At 37.3% G+C, this 26,311-nt stretch overlaps 4 protein-coding genes across 20 annotated transcripts; 1 reads left to right on the forward strand and 3 right to left on the reverse strand.

The window, feature by feature from the left end:
• The first annotated feature begins 483 nt into the window (after window positions 1-483).
• On the forward strand, window positions 484-9,845 carry LOC131668274 (PRL-1 phosphatase). 15 transcript variants are annotated; one of them, XM_058942319.1, is made up of 7 exons: window positions 487-790; window positions 6,111-6,271; window positions 6,879-7,008; window positions 7,320-7,439; window positions 7,512-7,643; window positions 8,614-8,780; window positions 8,985-9,845. In XM_058942319.1, exons 4-7 carry the CDS (start codon window positions 7,323-7,325, stop codon window positions 9,094-9,096), a joined length of 528 nt encoding a protein of 175 aa, XP_058798302.1. In that variant the 5' UTR covers window positions 487-790; window positions 6,111-6,271; window positions 6,879-7,008; window positions 7,320-7,322; the 3' UTR covers window positions 9,097-9,845. The 15 variants fall into 15 exon arrangements, with proteins under 15 accessions (XP_058798293.1, XP_058798302.1, XP_058798289.1 ...); XM_058942306.1 differs by adding an exon at window positions 6,667-6,754 and having other exon boundaries at window positions 488-790; window positions 6,879-7,439; XM_058942315.1 differs by having other exon boundaries at window positions 488-790; window positions 7,065-7,439.
• A 39-nt stretch (window positions 9,846-9,884) lies between these two features.
• On the reverse strand, window positions 9,885-14,059 carry LOC131668273 (proteasome inhibitor PI31 subunit). Its single transcript, XM_058942305.1, has 5 exons — window positions 13,779-14,059; window positions 13,384-13,533; window positions 13,044-13,312; window positions 12,637-12,783; window positions 9,885-12,567 (listed from the first exon to the last, which is right to left on the reverse strand). Exons 1-5 carry the CDS (start codon window positions 13,926-13,928, stop codon window positions 12,444-12,446), a joined length of 840 nt encoding a protein of 279 aa, XP_058798288.1. The 5' UTR covers window positions 13,929-14,059; the 3' UTR covers window positions 9,885-12,443.
• Window positions 14,060-14,816: 757 nt separating this feature from the next.
• Window positions 14,817-17,295, reverse strand: LOC131668311 (DNA repair protein XRCC1). 2 transcript variants are annotated; one of them, XM_058942377.1, is made up of 5 exons: window positions 17,102-17,295; window positions 16,830-16,974; window positions 16,058-16,775; window positions 15,302-15,878; window positions 14,817-15,246 (listed from the first exon to the last, which is right to left on the reverse strand). In XM_058942377.1, exons 3-5 carry the CDS (start codon window positions 16,752-16,754, stop codon window positions 15,114-15,116), a joined length of 1,407 nt encoding a protein of 468 aa, XP_058798360.1. In that variant the 5' UTR covers window positions 16,755-16,775; window positions 16,830-16,974; window positions 17,102-17,295; the 3' UTR covers window positions 14,817-15,113. The 2 variants fall into 2 exon arrangements, with proteins under 2 accessions (XP_058798360.1, XP_058798359.1); XM_058942376.1 differs by having other exon boundaries at window positions 16,830-17,295.
• A 1,596-nt stretch (window positions 17,296-18,891) lies between these two features.
• LOC131668275 (large ribosomal subunit protein eL19) lies at window positions 18,892-20,281 on the reverse strand. Of its 2 annotated transcripts, none has more exons than XM_058942321.1 (4): window positions 20,253-20,281; window positions 19,794-19,900; window positions 19,548-19,711; window positions 18,892-19,271 (listed from the first exon to the last, which is right to left on the reverse strand). In XM_058942321.1, the coding sequence occupies exons 1-4, from the start codon at window positions 20,255-20,257 to the stop codon at window positions 18,945-18,947; spliced, it is 603 nt and encodes a 200-aa protein (XP_058798304.1). In that variant the 5' UTR covers window positions 20,258-20,281; the 3' UTR covers window positions 18,892-18,944. The 2 variants fall into 2 exon arrangements, with proteins under 2 accessions (XP_058798304.1, XP_058798305.1); XM_058942322.1 differs by lacking the exon at window positions 20,253-20,281 and adding an exon at window positions 19,983-20,003.
• Between the last annotated feature and the right edge of the window lie 6,030 nt (window positions 20,282-26,311).

A 26,311-nucleotide genomic window follows, 5' to 3' on the forward strand; every position in this document is an offset into this window, starting at 1 on the left:
CACGTATAAGACTTTTCTTACTTTTTTGTTTGATTTAAAATTGTATATACTTTCTCTGATGTCTATAGAATAATGTTATCAATGAATTTTTTTAATGAACGATAATTGATAACACTTGTCATCGAATATCGGAAAAGAAATATAATTAAAATGAAATTATTCACAGAAAATTTTATTTAAAAAGTCTAGCGGAAGTATTGAGCAATCGAGGTTAATTATTAAGTATTACAGCTTATCCAGAATTTTTCTAGGACGGATTTTTCGCGGTAATATAAAGATTAATAAATTTTTCCGGTGATCGCTCTCCAATCTCCATACATAATGAATAAGTTGTCCGTTAGATGGCGCTAGATAGTGAGCTGCGCAAGAGGCGGTCGCGTTCCTGGTCTCCTGCAGCACTCAGCAGCTGTACACTGGAGTGGGGTGAAGAGAGGAGCGAGAGAGCGAGGGCAGGGGCAGGCGGCGTCGTCTCTCTGCGCAGAGATCAGTCTGTTACTTGGGCCAGCAGCTAGCAGTTGTTGACTGGACGTCTATCGTTTCTGTTCGTTTGTGTCGCTGTAGCGGGTTTTCCTGTCGTGAGGGAGGCCATTATATATCCGAATAGTGCTGCCCCGCGAGTGTGAACACATATTACATACAAGGTACGGCGTGTTTTTTGTCGTGTGTTCGACTGAGTTAATTCAGATTAGCAGTCGTCACTGGTTAAATAGCGACGAGTGCGATAAAGTTTCGTGTCTGCCCAGCGAATACCTCCACGTCTCTACCGTATTCAATGTGTATGGCGAGTCAGGTTAGTATTAAGTTCTTTCTCGGCTCATTCAATGTCGCGCTATTGTACTAGTCAGGCAGCCGTAGCGGCTATCGGGATTCAGGGCACCAAAGCTATGTTGCGAGCGAGAGAGAAAGAGGCCGCGTGCCACGCTAGAAAGTCGATCGTCGACAACACTTAGGTGAGCAATTATTACCTATATATATATATATATATATATATATATACACGTGCATATATGTATATATATGTATAGTGCGCGTGAGTGCATATATACATATAGCCGAACTCCCTTTGCTGACTGGCTGGCTATAGATAGAACGCTTTTCCAATGTGCTCGCGTACTCGGCGAAACTTGGCCCTCCCTGACCCCAAGAGTAGTTAGGACGCGAGACACCGCCAAGTGTCGAGACAGCGACCGAGGCTAATACGGCCTGCCTGCCCTCGGCTCCCCAGGCTAGCTCCTTTATTTAGGTTATTGCCCCCTAGGCGTGCCAGCGCGCACTCTTGCCCAACCAAATCCCCTGCAACTCTCTCTTTTTGACCCTCGCCCCTCTTCCTCTGTATCCATAGCATCGTACCGGATTATAAAGCCGATTCTCCAGACTTATGTCTGCGTGTGGATTTTATGATCTTACTTCGAATTTAGAGTAGTGCCGACCTGACCCTCTTTTGCTGTTGAATTTGCCTCCGCAAAGTCGAGCGCTTTCAAGCGTTTGTTCTTCTCCGGTCGTGCAGGCCTTTGCGCGTGTAAAAATACGCGCTGATTCATGCCTACTTTTCAGCTAGCAGGCTGACGTGTCGGTTATGGCTTCGTAGCAGTCGTCAAAGTTTTATTGCAAGCGATAGCGTAGCAACAAGGAGAGACTGGCGCGCTAGTCAATTGTTGTTAATCGGTCGCCGCAAGACAGTCGCCGAGTAAATATCTATAATTGAAAGAACAAACGATCGCGCGGCGCGGTTTTTCCTAAACGTTTGCAATGTCAAGTTGAGAACGATGTGTGCGCAAGCTTCCCGCGGATATCATCGATGCAATCGCAGATTTAGCAAGATTATCTGCGCGCGCACTTGTATAGCCTACGATAAGATACGATGATACCGTAGAATCCTCTAATAAATCACTCTTGACAAATGTGTACTCGGAAGAAATAATTAAGCAAATGAACACGGGGGTTGCCGCTGAGCGGTACTTCTAACTCGAGTCAACAAGTGCGCGATGCTTTACAATCGTTCGATCGACTTTATTGCAGTTGATCATTTTTACGAACAGAGCCCTTTTGTGGGCGTCGCAGCGCTCTTCCAGTATTGTGAACTCGTGGATCAACGTTTTACCTTGTCCTTGTTTTCTATCAAGGACTTCTGCTCTCCTATGACTAATCAGTTGGTTGACTTTGAACGCGGTTCTCTACCATCTTGCATTTAACTTAGAAAAGTTGCAAGAAATAAAAGCGCAGCAAGAGCACGATTAAATAGACCTGCCGCAGTGGGCAGTGGGGACGAAGTCGAAGAAACAAGGAGTCCATCGATCGATCTGCGCAATTGTTTCCTCATCTGTTTGTCCGAGCGCCTCGTCGTCTCTTGCCCGTTGTTTTGTTTGCACGCGCGGCTTGCATTGTTCTCGTCGAGTCGTTGGACGGATTCTCCGTTTCTCTTATTAGCAAAACCAAGCGTACGTTTCAGCTTGTCTACCCGCGCGTAGTGCGGTTTGGCGATCAAACATGCCGCCAGCGACGTCGCGAATGCACCTCTTCATCGAAACTCTAAAACTTGTTGATCCCATTGCCGACAAACGGCAGCATCTCGAAAAGCACACTTATCTTTTCATCGTTGCTTTCCTGTTGTCTAGAAGCATGAACGTTAAATGCAGCGGGGGGTCGTGGCGTCCCGTCGCCGGCTAGCTGACCGCTATTAACCGAAGTTATCTGGAGCAAGCCGATGTTAGCTGTAATTGTCGACCCACTGGTAATGACCTAAAGACGAGGGTGACGGTTTCGGGAAAATCGGCCAGTCGCGGCAGCCTCGGAGCGTTGGCACGTTGCAGACTGTGGGCTGCAACGGGTAGTCGTGGAGGAGACGCTGCGGGCAGTTGGCACGGCGACGGCAGGACAAGCGGGGGGAGGGGGCGCGCGCGTGGCCCTGCGGGGCTGTCGTCGCGAGCGAGGCCGGGAGCCGCGGCGCGGCTGGGGGAGCGTTGAACGTTGCGAAAGGTTAGTGGCCCCGCGCGGCGGCAGGGCGAACGAGCAGCACAGCCGCGAGCGAGCGAGGAGAAAAGGGGAGGAGAGCGCGCAAGCCGAGCAGGTCGTCGACACGGACCTGCCGCCCCGTCGGCGCGGCCGGCAGGTCCGTCTAGACGGCCGGCCGGCTGCTCTCCTCCCGTGTCGGTCCGCGGCCCCTGCCCGCCAAACCAGTCCCGGCCCTCGGCGCGGCCTCATCCGCCGGCTCGCCGCCCCTCGCTCGGCGGCTCCCGAATCGGCGACCGCTGCCGCCCTACCCCGTCGACTCTCTCGCCTCCGGCCTCCGACCGCTGACTCGCGCGCTCGTCCTCGCGGCAGCGGGGCACTTACGCGAGCGTCGCGCCCTGACCTACTGACCCAGATGGGGAGCCGCTATCGATCGCACTCGGCCCTTCGCTCGCCCTCGTGCCTCGCCGGGCGTCGCGCGCGTCCCTGGAGCCTATTGCCAGGGTGCCGGCCCGGCGCAACGGGTACTCGTCGGCTGCGATCGGGAGCGGCGGGTCGGCCCCTCGTCCGACGAGAAGCGAGGAAGGACTCCCGCCGGCTCCATCGATCGCGCCCGTGACATTGATATTTTTGCACTCGACGGCAGGAGCGCCGTGCGGATAACTTCGCGTTCGAGGTCTTCATCGTAGCGTCTAGCGGTTAATGCCGAACTAACTTTAGATTTTCGCAAGCTGCTTAGTTGCCTTGAGCAGCCTGATCAATGAATTATTTTTAGAGTCACGCAGAGCCGAGCGGAAGCGCTGCTGCTCGCGCAGCTATTTCTCATAGTCGAGTAGCTCGGGAGCACGAGCGTTCGATTTCCGACCACCTTCGCAGCTCCCATGGCGAACCGGTCTCGCGGCTCGCGAGCATCTCCTCGATATCGTCGCTTTCTCCGTGGTTCGCGAGGCGCCCGCGACGCGTTCTGGAGGCCTTCGGCGAACGTGGCCGCAAAGGTGCCCGGAGCCCAACCTTGACCCCGGCCGCGCGAGTGGGCGGAAGGAGCCCGCGGGCGCGCACGACCCGGCCGGCCGAGAGCCGCGCGAGCGAATCGGCTAATGGCGGCGCTCCATTGGAAGCGAACAGCTGACGTCAGTCGACGCGGCGCCGAGCCGGTCGGGAGGGGCCGCAGCCTCGGCGGCGCTCGGGCGCGCGCAGTGCCACTCGCGCCGGGCGCCCGACGGACGGACACCAGCCCCAGCAGCGCGTGAGTCCCAGCAGCTTCGCCGGCCCCGGGCCGCGCGAGCGCGTCGCAGCCCCCTCCCGGAAGCCCCCGTCCGCGTGCCGAGAGAGGCGGCGCCCCGGGGACGATCGGCGAACGCAGCTGGAGGCGCCGGTCGTCTCCGGAGAGGCTCTGCGCCGCGGAGGCCTTGGGCCAGTAGCGACGGCAGTGTGCGCGTCGCCGATGGAACGGGAGCGCCGAGCGAAGGAGGAGAGGTGTCGGCGTGACGCGAGCAACGCGGCCGAGCAGCTGCTCGCACGCGCTGCCCAGGCGTCACGCGCCTTCCGGCGAGAGCCAAGGCTGCTGCTGGAATATGCAACTGCGAGTCGCTCTCGTCCTGTCTCTCGTTTTACGTAACGCCTCCGGTCTTCCGCTTTCGGCCGACTCTGCACTTTGTCCTGCAGCGCGCACGCACGCGCATAATGTTTGAGTAATGCTTGGCTGCACCTAGCAGCCAATTACAAAACAGTTGTTGCTCTGCCAATCGTAGGTGCGAGCACGTCGGTTACGTAAAAGATGAGCGATGCCCGTCGATAGCAGCAGTCGCCGCCGCCGCCGCCGCCGCCGCCGCCGCCGCCGCCACCCGTTTTTGTTATAATAATAAACGACGCCCCCCAGCCGAAACTGCGTTTCGCGAGTCAGCGTTGTGCCGTGGTCGCAGGCGTTTCCGTGCAGCAACCGACGGAGTTTGCCTGAGTCTCGCCGCAAGCACAAGTTGCGTCCGTCGATCGTCCAGTCAGTGTCGCACGCGTGAGTTTGGTACGCCTGGCCGTGTGCGCGTGTGCGCATCTTGCAGTCCATCGCGCGAACCGGGAGCAAGTCTTGGCGGCGGCGGCGGCGGCGGCTGGATTAGTTGTATTCGAAGGCCCAGTGCAAACGTCACTCGTCGTTCCACGCGATTCACTGGTCCCCGCTCGAGGGCGCAGGCGCGAATCGGATCTTCCGGCCGGCAGTGTCAATTGGTCGGAGCATTGTCTGTAGGTTTGTCTTTGATAAGTGGAGGCAAGGTTTATTTGACACCGCTCTCTCGGCAAATGCCAGAGGCGCTGCGCTAATCAGCGCACTCGTGCCAAAGCTTCTTGTTGACACAAACACCGCATCGCGATCGTATTTCTCGCGGCAGACACACAACTCGTACGACGGAATACGAGTGTTTGCAGAAGGAGCGCAAGATTGCACGTATCTTTGCGCGCGTGCTGCCGGCTTGTTGTTTGCTTCGTTGTTTTGGGCAGAGAGCAGCGGCGGGGCCGCGGGGCCGCGCGACGCGCGACGCGCCAGCGAAATACTTGGCGAAAACAGTGGATAGCTCTGTTGCTCGGGAGCGTGTACGCCCGGACTCGGTGCGCAGCGCTTGAGGCAATCGCGAGCCTCGGGCTCTCGTCGATCAATTATGCGAGGAATGGCTGTCGGGCGCCCGACCGACTGCCAGATCTGCGACGCACGTACGGCACGCCTGTCGACTCGTCGTGGGATGTGCGCCCGGTCGGACAACACCAAAAATATCCAAACGCTTTGTCTTTCTCGTTGGCACGTGTGAACGCGCGTACAAGCAACGCTCTTGCCCGCGAGAGCAAAAATAAGCAGCGACGTAGCGCACCGCCTAATTGCGCATCACCTCGGCTTCTTTCAACTTGACCGTTTTATACGCGCGGCCATTGCAATTCAGCTTCGCCTATGCACCCATAACCGGATTTTTACGCATTGTAGGGCGCCGATCAGGCTTATTTTTGAGAAACAGAGACGCGGAGGGGGCCACGAGATATTTTTAATCGCCTGCGCGTATAGGTATCGAGAGAGTGAGAAAGTGAGAGAGCGAATACGCGTGACGCGGTTAGTTAACATGCAGCAAACGCGATACTAACGCTTTCATTGATTAGTGCGAAATTTTGACTGATTGCAGTTTCCTGGTGAGTGCATCCTCACATACATGGAGTTTCAGCTGGACAGCGCAGAATATTGCCAGGCTCAACACAAATAAAGGGACTGACAGTGTTTACAGCTGGGAGGGAGAGACGAGAGCGACGCAAGACGCGCACGACTGAACAGCAAGACCCATCGCAAGTGAGCTGTTGCCGCTGCTAACAAACACACTTTGTCGGATTGGATTTCCAGAGAGAGAGAGAGAGAGAGAGAGAGAGAGAGAGAGAGAGAGAGAGAGAGAGAGAGAGAGAGAGAGAGAGGGAGAGAGAGAGAGTGTGCAAACGAGTGTATGAGTGAGCTACAGCATGTCGATCCCTTAAAAGACGCATACGCAACGCAACAGAGCCAACTCGACTTTTGAATGTGCGCTGATAGTGTACGATCCAGATATTAAGACTTACGTTCGTAATCCATCATCATAAGCTAGTCATTGGCCAGCGAGCAACGTCGCCCATTTGCCAGTTTGCATTGCTTTGCCAGCTACATTCGAGCATCACCTGCATTCTCTCATACCCACTTGCCTTCCCGCTTTGCAGCTTTTCTTTCCTCGAATCTAACGGACAACGAAAAACGCTTAGCTACTGACAGCGACCCTCCGAAACAGGAGTTGTCAGTGCCAAATAGGTGAGTTCTCGCCTCCTCCTCAACTCTGTGCATTCGCTATTCTTGCTTCTTAACACTTCTATTTTGCTTTCGCTGCAGCTTAACTTTCATCACCTCATTTTTTCTCCGTTTCTTGTCATTGCAGATAATCTTCCGCAACAGCGAAGCATCCCGAGTAGGAAGCAAGTGCAGTCAGACAACGCCTGATGTAACCTAGCTCCAAGCACTTTCCAGCGAAAGTTTGCCATCCCTTAAACCCTTATCTGGATCTAGATGTGAGCCCGCCGTTCTATCCTCTGTGGAAAAAATAACAAGTATTTTTTATGAACAGTCCCGCATCGACGAGCAACACCCCGAGCAAGACTGACATCTATAGGCTAACTTGTTTTGCGACGCCGCTCTCTTTTTTTCCTAGCTTCCTTCCTTCCAATCATTTTTTTCATCGTTTTGCCATCCTGCCAATCATTTGAATCACTCAAAATTCAATTTCTACCATTGTAACTCTCGAGATAACCCCGACGAATTCGCTCCACTGGGCGGTCAATCGTGAAAAATACATTTTTTTCTACCGATTGTCGTTCACAAGGAAATGAGCAACATGAGGGTTAAGGACATAAGACCAGCTCCCGCTGAAATTGAATACAAAGGCATGAAGTTCCTCATTACCGATCGGCCCCATGATCAAACTATGAGTACTTTCATCCAAGTAAGTATCATCCACTTTCACGCTGCTTGCAAGCTTCCTTTATTAACCGCCTCTCTCTTGCATATTTTTCAGGAGCTCAAAAAGCACAATGTCAAGGAGGTAGTTAGGGTATGCGAGCCGACGTACAAGGTCGACGAACTCAAATCAGAGGGCATTAATGTCATCGATTTAGTTTTTGATGATGGAACCTTTCCTCCAAACGAGGTAAGTTTCACTATTAATGAGCTACTTATGTAAAATTATTAGTCCAGCCAGTGTTGTAAACTCCAAGCATTAGGCTCCGTTTTTCAAACGTTTAAATACCGTTCGTTTTTGAGTATAACTAAGACAACGGTTGTACAAATATTTTGACAATCTGTAACATAAATGCATATATTTAATGAAAACGTATTTCATATCGTTACAAAGTTGTTAAAGGAAAAGTCCACGGTGGCTATTGACTATAATTCATCCAATATGATGAGGTTGTCGAGTTTGTGTTAACATTTTGTTACCAATTACAAAAACGTGTGTTAATTGATCTTGAAAAACAAAAATATAGCATTGTAAGGAATCATTATAAGAAAGCCGGGCAGTTGCTTTGGGCAACTAAAAATCTGCCATACATTAAGAAATAGCTGTTACAAGATTAGTTGACGGGTCTGAATTAGCCTTTGAACAGTAGGATAACGGCGCTGCAATAATAATTAGAATAATTATTTAGCTAGATGGTTTTTGACAGTACAGTGAGCTTTTTCCCCGTCGTCTGAAAGTTTCGAAGTTGAAAAAGTAGCGTTGCAGAAACATTATAAAAACAGAGCTTGCATCTTGAGGTCGGGATAATGTAGATAGATATAGGTATAGTTGAAGGTCACATGAGGTCGATACGTTAGCTCAGTCGGTAGCGCGCCCAACTGTAATTCGGTCGGATCGAGTTCGATTCCCACGCGGGGGTAAAGTTTTGAAGTGAAAATTTGGCGAAGTATGTAGGTTAAATGAAGCACACTCCTTAGATCCATCTCTGCCATTCTTAAGAGATGCTTGAGTCATTGGTGTGCAAAAATACGCAATAATTTCTCTGTGATCGGATTTCTCCTAGTCGTTGACTGGACAAGGAGATAAGATTATAGAGAGAACAAGCTTTTTGGTCTGCTTGATCACTGATGAGGTTGAGCTAATGTGGAATGGTTTGCAGGTGATCGACGACTGGTTTGAGCTGGTAAGGAATCGATTCCGGGAGACACCGGAGGCCTGCGTGGCTGTGCACTGTGTCGCCGGACTTGGCAGAGCACCTGTCCTCGTGGCACTGGCTCTGATAGAGCTTGGCCTCAAGTACGAGGACGCCGTGGCTCTAATCAGAGAGTAAGTTCTATTATACTATGCTCGAGACACGCATCACCCACTTCTTTCTCTTATCAATTGCTAATTCATCGATGCCTATCTTTGCGTCAAACACAACGTTCCTGAAAGCACCGGAACGAACTTTTCCTTTCTTCCTTCCATTCTCGTTCGCTTGTCGTTTGCTTGTCATTCCTTCTATTAATCGCAAATTTATTGACTTTCCAGGAAGAGACGAGGCGCTATCAATGCCAAACAGCTGGCCTATTTGGAGAAATATCGTCCCAAGTCTCGACTCAAAATGAAAAACGGACAGAAGAACTCCTGCTGCGTTCAGTAAACGATTCAGTCGCTATTCCGAGCGCATCCGTCATTGATTGCCGCTTTGGCACATACACCTCATTACACTTAGACCTACATGCCTGACGAAAGCGACATTACCTTGTAACGTTTGCAGTTACTTATTATCTCTATCTAGCCTGTCAATGGAAATGCAACCATTTCGTCTCTTCAATTTTGACCATTGGCATTTGATTCTAATCGTGCTAAAATTTCTATTATTTCTAGTTTGTAGTTTATGCGGCTAAGTTTTATTTTTAATAAGTGTATTCATTTATTTTCTCGCGCGCGTCTAATGCAGCGAATTCTCATGTCTGTTTTGAGATATACGTCGAGAAACAAATGCCGTGTGTATAATATTTATCAATCTAGACCGTTCACTCAAATAACATCAGATAAAGTATGTCTATTATACTTTGAGAACGATCATTGTATTTGTTGCAAATTTATACTCTTGCAATCAATTATGCGTCGAATTTTCACGTTGTCTTTATTTTTATATCTTATTATTTTACATTAAAAAGAAAAACAAAAGTTCGCCTAGGACTATTTTATCTTTAATTATTGTGCAATCTGTTTGATCAAGCATCACAATTATAAACCGAGTGTTGAAATATTTCGTTGTCGCTCACTTATCCAGGCACAAGTAATAATAATGTATTGAGCGATTTTTTAGCAATGCGTTGCATTTCCAATGGTCAGACTTGACACAGTAAAAATTCGTAATTATGAAAAAGCAAATATATATATATATATATATATATATATATATATATATATATATATATATATATATATATATATATATATTAACACGTGTTACTGGAACGATCAAATTTCAAAAAACTAGATAACAACTAAATACCACAAATTTGTAAGTCACTCCAGAGTTACGATGTATCAGTAAATAAAACTACACTGGCTCATTGGCTATTTTCTTGAAGCGTTTGTAATATCTTCCTTATTTACATAATTTTTTTATATCTATTTTCGAAGACAAGCTAAATAAAATGAAAAAACTAATAGATTTAGAGTGGACATTATCACGTTTCACCGATCAACTTTGATAAAATTGTCAATAGAGCTAATCGCCACACTCAACTGTGTTCAGAAAAATATGTCACGATAAAATTCATTTTTAACAAGTCAAAAATTGTATTAATAGGAGAAATGAAATCGAGTTGATTAAGTTTTGTTCGTGTGTTGCAAAAAATATAATAATTCAATAGCTTGAAATGCTTAATCTTGTTTTAAATTATTTTCATTTCTATTAAATTTATACCATCATAATCCAAATATCATATTGAGGTACTGACTAATATGTATATTTTCATTATCTATTGTTAAATGATATATTTCAAGATTAACATAGAAATACGTAATTTTAAGTGCATTCTATTACAATATGAATTATTATATTTTTGCAACGTGAACATGACATAAATTTTATTTCATTTCATAAAAATAAAAACTAATGCTGAAAATTAGTTCCATGCAACTCTTGTTTTGTAAAATTAAAATATACAAAAAACACTGCAATATTTTTTACCAGAGGATGGGACGAGGGATGTTTGTTAAAATAATGAAATGAAACATGTGGATCCCCAGATCCGAAATCAATTATATGTTAATCCTAATAACTATTGATCTTTGCCTTAGTTAAATTGTTTTGCGATACTATTTGCGTATAATATGAATGTATTTTGTATAATGAAATGTCTCTTGCTTTCACACAAAGTAAAAGAACCTTGTGATTTAATAATTACACCTGATTAAACTCTTTTCTTCAAGTTACCATTTCTACTTTCTTAAAATAAACGAATAAATAAAACAAAATTGCCAATTAACGTTTCTTCGAGATGTATTCTATGAATAAATTAATCAGAAAACGTCGTACAAACTCATAATACTCGTCTGTGATATATTTTTAATCAAGCACCTGAAGAAACTGAAGGAAAAAATATTATTTTCTTTCATTTCTTCCACTAGACATATTGGTCAGATTTATCTAGCTTAATGCCACCAATACACCTGCTTGCATACATCATAGCATGCCAAATATTGGCCGAAAAACTACGTACAACTTAATATTAACGAGTTTAAATGCACTATTTTAATGTTATTGTTAAAATTTTTCATTTATTCTACATATTTTTGTACTACGTACAAGAATCGCTCGAAGAAACGGTTACTGCTAGGATTTCAAAAATTTCATAGAATTTATGTGACTTTGTTGAAATTACGTATTTATTTTGTATTTTTTTTCATTGGCGCTTGGATAATATATTGTTGCACGCAGTTATAGTTGCAATATTATGCTAAGTGGCTGTTTTTCCAAGTACATGTAATTATTTTGAGGTGTACATGTTATTCGAAAAAAAAAACTGCCAAGTAAAGTGGAATATTCATTTCAATAATGACGGTCATATATTTTTTTGCCTTTCTTTTCCAAGACAAATGATTTATAAACAATCGACGTGTATGTACATACGTACATACTTCTATCTACGTACGTATATATACCACATTATGTAGGTGTAAGCAAATGAAATTACAAGCCCCCCTCCTACCAGATACTATATATATGTATATATATATATACCAATCATACAAATACGTGTTGAAACAGGCATCTGTTGACCCATGATTATTCTTTGATGGAGTGAAATTGACATTCGACATTTATGATAAAAGATCTTGTGATATGTAATTTGTGCTAAAGCAATTTTGGATGATTTTAGAATCCAAAACGATCTAGACTTTTTTTATTTTTCTGAGAATCGTCCGCGCTTAATCTTTTAGTACACATGAAAAAGTACTTTTAATGAATTTATTGAATCCTAATTTTCGCTTCATCACAGAATAATTAAAAAGCAAAAATCGTCTGTACTTGACACATATTTATATTGTATACATATTGGGAAGAACCTTAAACATTAAATATAGATCTATTTTAAATTAAAAAAAGGAGTATAATAGCTCATTTTATTCTTATGTGACTGAAGAATTACGATGTTTTAAACATAATATAAACATAAATGTATCGATCAACAGCAAAAGTTTCACCATTATACATAATTCATGTGTATTTTATTTTTTAATGTAATTAACACTACTGCTTCATGCGCATCAATTAGTTTATTGAAATAAAACGTATCTTTTTTGTTATATTGTAAACGTTATCATGAATAAAAATAAGTGGATGTCATTTTGTGATGAGCTCGAATATTCCTTACGAACAAGGTCATAAAAAGATACTTCTTTCTAATAAAATCGTACTTTATTTAAAATATTCAACTTTTTTTAATAAAATCTTTTGAAGCAAATAAATATAAAATAATTGTTCTTTTACATAAACATATCGTCATAACCAGGAGGAGGCATATGATCAGGGTCTGGACCTAAACGGCTATAGGCTGCAATATCTGGTGGACCAAATGGATCATATCTAGCTCCAGGAGGGATAGACGCTCTAACAAAGAAATAATTAATTGTTATATGCATTTTTTCATATATTTTTAAATAACATTTTGAGACTTACAGTGGTAGTCTACCAGGTACACCAAGGCCAGGATAAGCCGGTCTTGGTCTTGGACCAGAAAAAGGATTAAATATCATTCCTCCTTGTCCTGTTCCAAATGGATTTAGATCATCTCGACCTATCCCAAAAGGACTCATTCTTGGAAGCCTAGTAAAGAAAATTTCCAAACAAACTTAATACAAAAATGAAATTACCTAGATCTTATATCTTTTTTAATTAGTTGTACTGCTTTGACAAAATAGGAAAATAGAAATTTAGATAATATACCTAATGAGATAAAATAAGGATTTCGAATAGGTCAGGAAAAGAATTTCAAAAAGGAGAATATCGCCAAAAATTGTGCTGCTCTAACATATCAATATCATGCGACATCTGTAAGAGAAGAAATGATTAGTTAAGAACATTACCCCGGTATTGTATCACCAGCAGGTCTGTGTGGTGGTCCTACCCTCAAAGGATCATCATCATCATCACTCCTTTGAGGTCTGTCTGAGGTGTCTGATGTTTGTGTTGAAACTTCATGCCCTGTTCCTAAATACACTGGTTCAACAAGATCTTTTTTCAGTGTTTTTAAAATTGTTTCATAATTTGGTAGAATTCTATTCAAAGGGCCTTTAAGTTCTTTAACAGTTTCAAGTGGGAATTGAACATTTGACACACTGTGATCTTCTATTCTCTAAAAACATATATACTTGATTAGATCTAGAAAATTAGAGATTAGAGAAAAATCAACTTATCTCAAATTACCAATAAATTTAATAACAAAATTGCTTCTGATTTTATGCCAACTAAAATATACAGTTTTCCTTCTCTTACATATCGTAAAGTGTAATTTGGCTTGTTGTTCCATTCATCCGGTAACAATTCTGATCCAATTTCTGCAGGATCAATTGTTTTCTAAAATTAAAGTTTTAATTAATACATAAATCTAAGAAATAAAAGAAAAACTAATTTCAATTGTCCATTGCTATGGAAAATATAAACAAGAAATATGATTGTTATTTAAGGTTATGTAATATAATTTAATGTAACATTAAAGTTGTTTTTGAAATATTTAGCTTTGATAAACGATATTCAATACATTGAAACTTAAAACTAAAAGTAAAATCTTATAAAATTGATTGAAAACTATGATGACTTACAGAATCTCCAATCCCCAAACACTTAAATCCATTTTTAATAAAATACCAATGTACAAAGACAATTAAAACGTCTTCTTTTTTATGTATTTGATCACTAAAAGCTTTGTAAAGTAGTTCAAAACCAAACATATTTTCTAGTTCAACTGACATTTTTTGGCGTTTTAACGTTCGAATGACGATACAATTTTTAGCGTCATTTCAATCTTCCTCTGTGTGTAATTGTACTGTAGCGACGTACTTTGAAAGAAAAGGTATGCAACTTAGGCTGCTCTTACATGAGAGCGGAAAGCGGACAGAGCGGCAGCGGCTGACGCTCTCCGCTGCATCCCTAGCCTGCGTTTTACGTGGTGCATCCCTCTTCCCCCTCGCCTCTTATTAATAGCATCCCTTTCTATTATTCTAAACATGATATAATTATAATTTTCTTATATATATATACATGTGTATATATAACATATATATATACATATAACATATATATATGACATAAATTAATATTGTCGAGAAAATTATAACTTTCTTATATATAATATGTTATATATAGATGTGTATATATAACACATATATATATATATATATATATGACATATAAATTAATATTGTCGAGAAAATTATAATTATAACATGTTTAGAATAATAGAAAGGGACGCTACAAATAAGAAGAGAGGGGGAAGAGGGATGCACCACGTAAGACACCGGCTAGGGACGTAGCGGAGAGCGTCTGTCCGCTAGCGAACAAAACTTTCTCTTTTTGTCCGCTCGAATCGGCTGTCCGCTTTCCGAGCAGCCTTAACCTGTCATCTCAGTGTCTTAAATTAGAGATCCACCGACATCTAGTAAAACGAAACGAAAATATATTGAAATTTTTTGTAGACATAGTTACTTGATCGAACTCTCTCACGAAATTTTTTGTAACTTTATTTAAATTGATTTGATACTGTAACTGAAAATTTTGTAAATAATGTTAAATGAAAATAGTAGTTTAATAGATAAACAAAAGATTATCTGATACATAATATGGTGTTTTTCAATTGTTTCACTTGTAAATATATTGTTCGAATTTTTACATATCTACCACAATTTTATAGATTTTATAAAATCCAGCATTATCATATAAATTGAAATTTTTCATTCACAAAGTGAGGCATACAAATAGAATTCAATTGTTTTACATGCACGAGAATAAAAATAATGTTAATTTATTTACAAATTTGTACAAAAAAAAAGAAGCTTCTATCTTGAATACTTTTTAAATATTTCCTGTAAAAAAATCTAAACATATTCTAAATTTCAGAATTTCAATTTATAAAAATTTTGTTTAATTTGGAATATATTTCAATTTGAGTCGTCGGTTTCCTGGTCATAGATACTTGGAGTACTGATTGGTGACATCAATCCCTCAATTTCCTCCTCGCTTTCGGGCTGACTCCGTTCCTTACTATCTAAAGCAAACCGTCTCCATGGTATCCTAAAATTTAAACAAACTTTAACTCAAAATATTTAAAGTTCAAGTAAAATTATACCTTTTTTTCGTGTCAAAGCATTCTTCAATAAATTTGTGGTCAATGATTTTACAATGTCCTTTTAATATCTGGAATTTTGGGGTGTTTTTGAAAGCACAAATCAAATGTGTACACTTATTGTTAGTTATATTAGGATCTGCAATGTACTTTGCACCCATTTTCAGGGCTTTTCTTCGTATTTCATCTCTTTGTGGATTGGCATACCCACTTAGAGAAAATGAAATATCCTCAAAAAGCTTTTTAAATTCTTTTTTTGGTTTAGGCTTTTTGACAACTTTTTTTGTTATACCCTCAACAGTGACCTTTGGTTCAGGCAACATGTTGCATGTTGAACACAATTCGTCTGAGTCCAATTGGCACAAAGAACACAGAACTTTTTTAGTTACTGATGAGTTATGCTGCGAAGAATTCTTTGGACTATACATTCTTTTTTTTAAATTATTGCTAGTATTGCAATCTACATTCTTAATTGCCTTAGGGCTTGGTATAACATCTCCAAACAATGTTCGATTAACTACTGTACTAGTTTTACTATTCTCATTTGAATTTGTTTTTTTCACTGTACTATAAGATGAACCTGGACAATAATAAATATAACATAGTATCATATTATATCGACATTATAATATTATATATATTATAATATTATATATATTATAGCTATATAGTGACAATAATAAATCATAAAGATCAAGTTAGAAAATAAATAATTCTAGTTTGTAGAAAAAGATTATTGTACTATCAAACAATAATTACCTGGTTTTGTCTCGTCAAGAGCATCAGCTTCTAGTTGTTGTAAAATTGGTCTTTTGTTGGGTATACTAGTTTTTTCTTGCTTTTTATCAAATTTATTCAAACCTATCTCAGTGATTTTTTCTTTTAAATCTTTTTTATAATTTTTATTTTTTCCAAAAAGTTGTAGATATTTTACTTTAAAATCATCTAACTCATCTTCTTTTTTTTCTTTTAATTTGAAACGTCCAAACACATCTAGTCCCAAATCTAGAGTCACTTCAGTTCTCAGAATAATAAATTCCAATCCAAATACTTCTCTTGGATTAGCTGATTGCATACATGTGGCTTTGACTCTATCAAATTTTATTTTTATTACGTCAGGATTGAGCTCTCGTTTAGTGAATATCTGCACTTGATCTCTGAATTTACTGTTAATTGCTTCATCATGTGATAGAAATCTATGATTGATAATAGGTATCCATTTATCTGGTTCACTGGATGAAGAAGCTTCAACAACTACAATACATGAACGATAGTTTCCTATATCCAATCCAGTTATACAAGATGGTTCTACTAATTGGAATATTACTGTAGCAATAACTTCAGTTGGCTTAAGACAACGCCATGATGATTTTGGAGGATGTTCTAGGAGATTAGTAGCTGGATATTGCGGATGTTCTGAAGAACAATTAATTATCCTCGATATTTTAATTATCATGATTCATTCTTCAACCCTTAACTAAAATTTTAAATGAAAATTAATTACAAGAAAAGATATATTAAAAAATATTACCTTAGGTTGATTTCCAAATATGTATGTACAAATTATTTTGAAACTCTTTCCTGTGGTTAATTAAAATATTCACTTAATTTTTCAATAATACTCGTTTAGAAATTATTACACATCTGCATGGTTCACCAACATAACTTCTCAATAGCTAGACAATATTTTATTGTATATCATTTTATATATTCAGCCAAAAATGTAATTGGCTTTGAGATTTAAATTAATTTCTTTTGTAACAATATATAAATGATAATAAAAATAAAAAATAAAGAAAATACCACTGACGGAACTGAGATGACTATGTTGTAGCTATATAGTGAGAACTGAGAAGTGACTGACATCAAAACAATCAGAGTGAGCCCAGCGGGAAAAGAGAACCGGGAAAATCGGAATAGACCTGGTAGGGGTCGCTAAGGGTCTGTCTCCATAGGGCCTGCCTGAGTCCGTCCGAGCCGGCCGAGATTTTTTATGGGCACGCCATCTCTATAATTTCGTGTTCATACGTTTCTCGTATTGGCTGCGTCCGATCGGGCTCGTTTATGTAAACGCAGCCATTCACTATGAAACTCGCCATTGGATACGAAATTATAGAGATGGCGTGCCCATAAAAAATCTCGGCCGGCTCGGACGGACTCAGGCAGGCCCTATGGAGACAGACCCTAATAGTAATATGCGGTAAAACAATCTGCTTCACATCACAGTCTACACTACTACACTCCGTATTTCACGGTTATGCCGCCGCCGGTCACGCTCTGCCTTCCATTCATTTGTCGCTTCATATAATCGCAGGATCCTTTAGTTGATTGTGGTACAACGCTAACCTAAAGAAATATTTGTGTATTCAAATATTTTTATTAAAGAAAGTAGAATCCTACAAAATGTCGTACAAGGGTCCACAAAAAGTCCAGAAGGTGATGGTACAACCCATCAACCTTATATTTCGTTATTTACAAAACCGCTCACGCGTTCAAGTTTGGCTGTTTGAAAACATCAATTTACGCATAGAAGGACACATTGTCGGCTTCGATGAGTACATGAATTTAGTTTTGGATGACGCTGAAGAATATCATGTAAAATCAAAAAATAGAGTACCTCTTGGACGTATAATGCTGAAAGGTGATAACATAACATTGATTCAGAACACAAATCCTGGTGGAAATTGAAAAAGAAAATACAGTATTCTACAAATATCACAAAATCTAAAACTGAATTAAGAGTAAGAAAGTAATTTACTCATTATTTGTATAAAATAATGTTAAGAAACATAATTGTTTTTCATTATTTATTTCTACAAGAGAACCAACTAATAAATACGAGAAAATGATAAAAGGAAGAATAAAAGTAAGATTATACTTCAATGACAAGAGTGTAATGAAGAATACAGCAGATGTAAAAAGTTAGCATAAAAATTATTTTATATGTCAAACAGCATAAATGTAAACAATATAATTTTTTACATCACTAAATAATTGTATACTTATTTACTAAGTCCTTGCATTTTTTCATCGTCCTTAAATTTACATTAAGTAACTTTAGCATTATTAAAATGTTTTTATATATGTAGATATACTTTTTGTTTCTTTATAATATTTTAATTTAAATAAAAAAACTAATATAATAAACAATTACTTGATGATTGGTTTGTTCTCCGTTATGAATATATGCTTACTTCCAAATATTTAGATAACTAAGGAAGTTGAATAAAGATATAAGTATAATAATCTTTGCATGATTAATTTTTAAAATTTAACACATGTACAACAAGAAATGGATCTGTTTAAGAATGAGATGTCAATTTTTTCAATGCTGTATTTTATTTAATTTACTCTATATATTTTCTTATATGAAATATTACAACTTCAGGATTTCTATACTGATTAAAGATTTATACATTTTCTGTGTATATGCTATTATTTAAATCTTAATACTAAAAAAATTGCAACATAATAGTCTTATAGTAAAATCACAATAAGTAAAATTTGAAAGCTTGCAATTCTACTATTTCCTTTTTTCCAATTAGTCAATTAAATTAAATATATTAAATGGCAAGGAAAAATTAAACTACACATTTCTAGGTTTGTTTTTATTTATTTTATACAGTAAAAATTAATTTATCTTATATTACTTTTTTTGTGCTGCAGCAGCTTCATCTTCACGCTGATACGATTGCAAAAGTTCTTGTTTCTTCGAGGCGATACGCTCTGCCCGACGCTTCCGTGCTTCTCGGACTTTCGTTCTTCGAGCCTCAGCTTGATCAGACAACATTTCTGATCTAGCTTTTTCAGCCTTCTTCTTATGGATAAATTCCATAAGGACTCTTTTATTCTTGAAAACATTACCTTTCGCTTTCATGTATAATGCGTGGTAGAGATGTCTGTCTATCTTTTTCGTCTCTCTGTATTTTTTGAGTAAGCGACGAAGTACTCTCATACGCTGAATCCACAAATCCTGAAAAAAACATTCCATGATTTGTATCCTGTACACTTATTTTTTTCATTTATTCATAGACATGGCTTTGTTTAGTTGCTCTTTAATAATTTACAGTTATTAATGTTAATTTTATCATGAAAATGAATTTACTAAAAATATATGCAAAATATTGAAAAAAAAAAAATTTGATTGTGAAATCAAAATCAGATGCAAATTATAATATATTAAAATTCAAAGGAAGCTTCAATTTAAAATCTTTATAATAACAGGGCTATAATTATTGTAGTAACTTACTTTTTGTGGAGTACGGGCATTGGCAGTACCTTTCCTCTTACCAAAACCACAGTGACGACCTTTACGCCTGGCCTCAGTATTTTTACGTACTCGCGCTCTCGAATGAACTGCCACAGGTTTTTTGATGATCAAACCATCTTTGATCAACTTGCGAATATTTTGGCCTATAAATAAATTGCATTTATTTAGGTTTTAAACGTAGTATTTTATACTTGCTCCTAGCATGAAATTATCATGTGAACTCACGTGAGTTGGTGTTGGCAATTTCATTAATTTCGTTAGGGTCCAACCAAACTTTTTTTTTGCCACATCTCATAACGGAGGCGGCTAGCCTTTTCTGCAATTTTAACGAACTGGAAAGAAAGGTTATATTAATATTGCTCTATCGTGATACATGCAAAAGCAATGTATAACCAATACATAATTAACACAGACCAAATAAAATGGCGATTATTATTAATATAAACATTTTAGAAGTAATTGGTGCAATTGGAAAAACTAGTTTTGAAAGTGTATAATTTTGTGAAGTACACCATGTGGTATAATATGAAACATTTTAACGAAATATAAAAATAAAAGCATTTCCTTCTGGAAAGTACTTAGTTTCACATGAATTAGAATGCTGACAGTAAGCTTTTCAATCAATTACAAGGTTGCACATCATTGTTTTTATGAAAATTTTTAACAATTTATAAAATGAAATACCTCATAATGGCAACTCCTCAAGTCGTCCGCAATAAAGAGAATTAAAATGGTTGAATCCAGAGTTTCACTTTTTCCTACAACGCAAGTCAAAACTTGATGTCAAAGGGCGCGACTTTCAAAAATTACTATGTAGATTGCGTATGTACATACATGATATCGCAATATGTATATTTTTCTGAAAAAGGGCTTATCATTTTTCATAAACATACTATAAAATAGCAAATACTATATAATTATATGTTTAATGAGATGTGGGAGGTGAACGTTAATCAGTAACTCTCTATTCTTTTCAACGTTTCGCTGATTATGTTGTCAGCCACTTTAGGTTACTAAATTTATTAAACAAAGTTATTTTTTAATTATACTTATGGTTATAAATTCATTATATACTCGCGCAATGAAAATTAAATTTGGCTTACTAAAAATCATGTCCTTTAAACGTATATCTGTTGTAAAACTACGTTATCAAATTAATACTGTGTCCAAGTTTCGTTAAAAGTTATGCATAAAAAGGATGCAAAGCTCGAATAAAAATACTAATTACTACAGCTATTACCGCTAACGTACAACATATAAATGAAAATTTCAATTATACATTTTTTTTCATTTTATTTTCGTTACGTGAATGACACAATTATTAGCAATGAGAAAGAATTTTTACAACCGGCTTCAGACACATTTAATAGTTATAATACTTACTTACAGTTCACTCATTAAGTTAAAATATAAAATATTATATATACTTTTTAGATTTATCTTTAAAACAATATAGTTAACTTATTCACAACTTTATCATAACTTAAAAAAAAACAGTATAGATGATAGAGTATTTTATATCTCTCACCAGCGATTCGCCATTATTTCAATACCTTGAATAAAAAAATTGCATTACACTAGTAAAAAATTATTAAAAAATATAATATACGTTGTATTCTTATAATGAATTATACAAAACATGTAACATTGTTAAATTGGGCAATATTTACCAGGAATGATTCTGTACTGACGAAATTTTGACTTCAAAAACTCAATTTAATCGAAGATTTTCTGTACTCATGGATAATATAAAGTAAGTAAAGGTTTTAGTTATATGAATGTTGATTCTTTCTGGCATTGTTTTATAAATCATACTACTGTTGTAGAGTGAATTTTGGAAAAGATGATCCAGAAATTCATGCAGCTGCTATATACATTACAGAACAAATAAATGCTGACAAGCCATTTTTAACATCCATTTGTCTAAAGGACTATGGAGTTTCAACTTTGAGATCTATTGTCAATGCTATTCAAAAGCTGGATCTCAAGAGTCCATAAAATGAGCACCACATTTGGTTAGTTAGTAATAGGCCCACCTGGCAGTGTCAAAACAACATACTGCACTGAAATGGGAAAATTTCTTGAGAGTTTGGGTAGAAAAGTAGTAATCATAAATATTGGTGAGTTAGTATTTTTAACTTACCATTAACTACTTTTTGCTATATTACTTAAGGCATATATTTTCTTTTTTTTGTTAAGATCCAGCCAATGAAAATATGGGGTATAAGCAGTAGATGTTTCTGAATTAGTTATAGATGAAGAAGTTATGAAAACTTAAAAACTTGGACCTAATGGAGCTTATTGTATTGAGTTTTTAGAGAAAAATATTGAATGGTTGATTAGAAAAGTTCTTAATTTCAAAAACCACTACCTTTTGATTGATTGCCCAGGACAGGTAATGAACAGATATTACTTCAGTTTATTTCTTGGAATTTAGAGCTATTATTTTATTCCTTGAATTACTATGATAGGTTTAACTATATATTCATCATGAATTTATGAACAAAATTACTGAGAAATTGAAAACAAATTTGGCAAGACTTTGCCGTGTTAATTTAATGGACTCACATCATTGTAGTGATCCAGGTGAGATACCTTTTCATTGCATGAATATTTATGTATTAATAGATATTACATATTTATTATTATTTGCAATAAAGTATCTTTCTTCATTGATGGTTTGTACGATATTCGTGGATAATTTGATAACGGTAAAATGTAAATTGTCATAAAATAAATGATAGATTTTGCAATTATTACTGAATATATATACTTCCTTTGCAGGAGTCAGATGAGAAATATAAATTATTAATCTGCTTTGATGAAAATAAAAAATATCTTCATTTTAAAGAAGTTATTGATATATTTTGAAAAGATTTAAAGTAGAACTACCAGAAGATTGGAATGTTATAGCTGATGTAAAACTTCAATGCTTTAAATAAGTGACGCATTCACAGGCTGGGCTTACAATGACATGATTATCAATGGTGTTGTATCCGAATGATTAAAACCGATTTAGCAACAGCTCTGCTTTTTTCTTCTCACTTTTCTTTTTCTTTCCTTCCTTCCTTGTTCCAAATTCCCTTGTTTTTGCACTCGCTAATGAATTTTTATTATTTAAAGTCTCGTTGACGTCCGACCTTTAATCCATCAAACGGAGAGTGAACCTACCGAATTTCTAATCAAGCTTTTTTAACAGTTTTTCTAATATTTCTTGGTCATATGATTGGCACAGAATTATTATTATCTGCGGCGCACTGGCTAGCCTTTTTATGCGCTTCTATTATATTATAGGGTAGCTACGCTTCGGTTTTTAATAGATCTATAATCAAGCTTTTGAACCTAAACTTTTGAAAGAAGCTACTTCATTAAACTTCTTATATTTAGGGTAAACTGTATTTCTTTATTATTTTTGAATTGTATAATATTATTCAAGATATATGATATTTGAATTATCAAAGCTGCTTCTATAATTCTGCTATTAATATAACAGCAATAATTGTTATTGTTCAATTTTTACTATTAATAATATATAAATACATACCACTAATAGTTAAAATAAATAGTTGAGTTAGATGAACTACGATACATCTAATATAATCACTGTGTTTCAAAAGAGTGAATTCGCTCTAGTGTATTATAATTGAAAATTCTGATCTGCATATCATTGAATATAATATTAATTATGTTCGTATAGTATATCAATATAATTAATTAATTTACAAAATTATCTATTCGTACAGCATTTACAGCTTTTCAATAAAAATGTTTTCGCGAAATCTTTTTTGAAAATGTATCACTGAAACTGGAACAAGAAAAAGAACAGCTAACTGCGGACGTACAAACGATATAAATTCGTCTCGACTTCTTGAAAATGCTTGAAAAGCTTTGATAATTCAAATATCATATATCTTGAATGATTTAATAATGTTTCCAAAACAGTTTCAGACACATACGATTATGGATGAAAATGGTTATCCACATTATCAGAGAAGAAATACCGGTACTTATGAATGTCGTAATGGACATACAGTAGATGATAGATGGGTAGTTCCATATTGTGCTACATTATTACTAATGTTCGATTGTCATATTAATGTGGAAATTGTTTCAAGTATTTCATCTGTTAAACATTTATACAAATATGTCTATAAAGGATATGATGCTGCTACAGTTGTGATTGGGCAAACAGAAAATGGTATTACGATTGAACGCGATGAATGTCATAATTTCATTGAAACGCGTTACGTTGGACCAGTCAAAGCATGTTATCAAATTTTTTCCTACAAAATGCAAGATAAGAGTCATGTAGTCACAAGATCACCAGTACATTTACCTAATGAACAAGCAGTAATTATTACGTAAAACGAAATTGAAATATCATTGTTAGCTACTTTGAACAATTCGAGTAGTATGTTACTTGATTATTTTAATTTGAATGTAACTAATGAAACAACAAGACAATATTACTATGCTGAAATTCCTAAACATTTTACCTACAGAAAATCTAAAGTTGATGGTCAAATGATTTCGTCATGGTAAGCTCGAAAAAAACATGTTAATTGTATAGGTCGCATGTATTCAGTAAGTCCAACTCAGATTGAGTTATTTCATTTGAGATTATTATTACTTCATATAAAAGGTGCTACAAGTTTCGATGACTTAAAAAAAATAAATCATGTATTATATCAATCTTTCACAGCAGCATGTTTAGCATTAGGAATTATTGAAGATGACAATGAATAGAATAAAGCTATGAGAGAAGCTATATCTTGGATGATGCCTAGACGACTCAGACATTTATTTGTTGTTATATTGATTTACTGTCAACCGATTTTTCCAGAAAAATTATGGGAAGCCTTCAAAGACTCAATGTCTGAAGATTTTTCGCGTTACAACGAATTGAATATTAGTTATCAAATGGCTTATTTAGAAATACATGATATGTCAATCAAGGAAGGAAAATGCTTAGCTGACTTTCCAACAATGGATCAAAACGTCATTACTAACATAGTCGATAATATTGATACTATTAACATACATAATCTATCTCGAATTGGCAATGAACAGTATTAAAAACTAAATGCTGAACAAAAAGTAATCGTAGATAAAATTATTGAAGCAGCACGTTCACATAATTATACTGGCTCAACTAGCTTCTACATCGATGGACCTGGAGGATCTGGAAAAACGTTCGTTCACACTACAATTTATAATCTTCTTATGGCAGAAAATATCAAGTGTTCAACAATGGCATACACTGGCATTGCTGCGACATTGCTGCCTAATGGAAAAACAGTACATAAAACATTTGGTTTAACAGTTCCAATGTTTCATGATTCTTCTTCGAATATTAAAATACAATCTAATGAAAGTATAATTTTAAAAAATAGTACAGTATTTATTTGGGATGAGGCACCAATGGCCCCGAGATACGCATTAGAAATAGTGAACATATCTTTACAATATATCATGAACAATGATTTACCATTCGACGGGAAAATAATGGTTTTAGGTGGTGACTTCAGACAATTACTTCCTATCAAAGTACATGGAACGCGTAACGAAATATTAAATTTGTCTATTAAACATTCTCAATTGTGGTCACTTTTATTTTCGAAATTTCAAGTAACAACTAACATGAAAGTTTTATCAAATGAACTTTAATTTGCTAAATATTTATTGAATGTCGGTAATGGAACATTAAATGATCAAGATAATAATTTACACCTTCCACAACGATGCATACTACCTGCCAACGAATGCATTGTTCTAAACATATTTGGTGAATTGATAAAAGACAACAAATTTTGTGAAATTAGTCATTGCGCTATTCTATCTGCTAGAAATGTTGATGTAGACGATATGAATAACAAAATTACTGATTAATTAGATAGATAATGAACACATATACACCGGCATAGACAGCATCGACAATTGTGACAACGGAGACATGGGAGAAGTTCTTTTACCGGAATAACTTAATTCATTAAACCCATCTAACTTCCCTCCTCATAAATTACGCGTAAGAAAATTTTGCATTGTTATGTTAATCAGAAATATTAGTCTCAGTGAAGGATTGTGTAATGGAACGCGATTACAAATAATGGACTTTTAAAATCATTTATTAAAATGTAAAATATTAACTGGAGATAAACAAAATAACATAGTTTTTATTAATCGCATTACATTGTATTGTGAAAATCTCTATCTCTTCACTTTTAAAAGGCGACAATTTCCAATTCGATTAGCTTTTGCTATGACGATAAATAAATCACAAAGACAAACTTTAGACAAAATTGGTATAGATCTTCGAAGAGACGTTTTTAATCACGGTCAACTTTATGTAGCACTATCTCGAGGAAGATCGTGGGATTCCTTAAAAATATATCTAGGGAAACAAAGACCAATTTCAGTTGTTAAAAATTATATTTACACAGAGTTGTATGATATTAACAATTTTTATACATTAAAAGATTGTAATTTTCAATACTGTATAAGCGATAAACAATTTTAATTGAATTTATTTAATTTACATTTAATTTACATTTAAATTAATTTAATTGAATTTATTTAATTTACGTTTAATTTACATTTAAATTAATTTAATTGAATTTATTTAATTTACATTTAATTTAAATTTAAATTAATTTAATTGAATTTAACGGTTGTGTAACGTCTATCTAATCTGACAATGGAAATGCAACCATTTTATTTTTGAAATTTGACCGTTGGCGTCATTC

The sequence above is a fragment of the Phymastichus coffea genome, unplaced genomic scaffold (genome assembly GCF_024137745.1).
Source record: "Phymastichus coffea isolate CEN01 unplaced genomic scaffold, Cenicafe_Pcof_1.1 PCOF00076, whole genome shotgun sequence".
NCBI classification, from domain to species: domain Eukaryota; kingdom Metazoa; phylum Arthropoda; class Insecta; order Hymenoptera; family Eulophidae; genus Phymastichus; species Phymastichus coffea.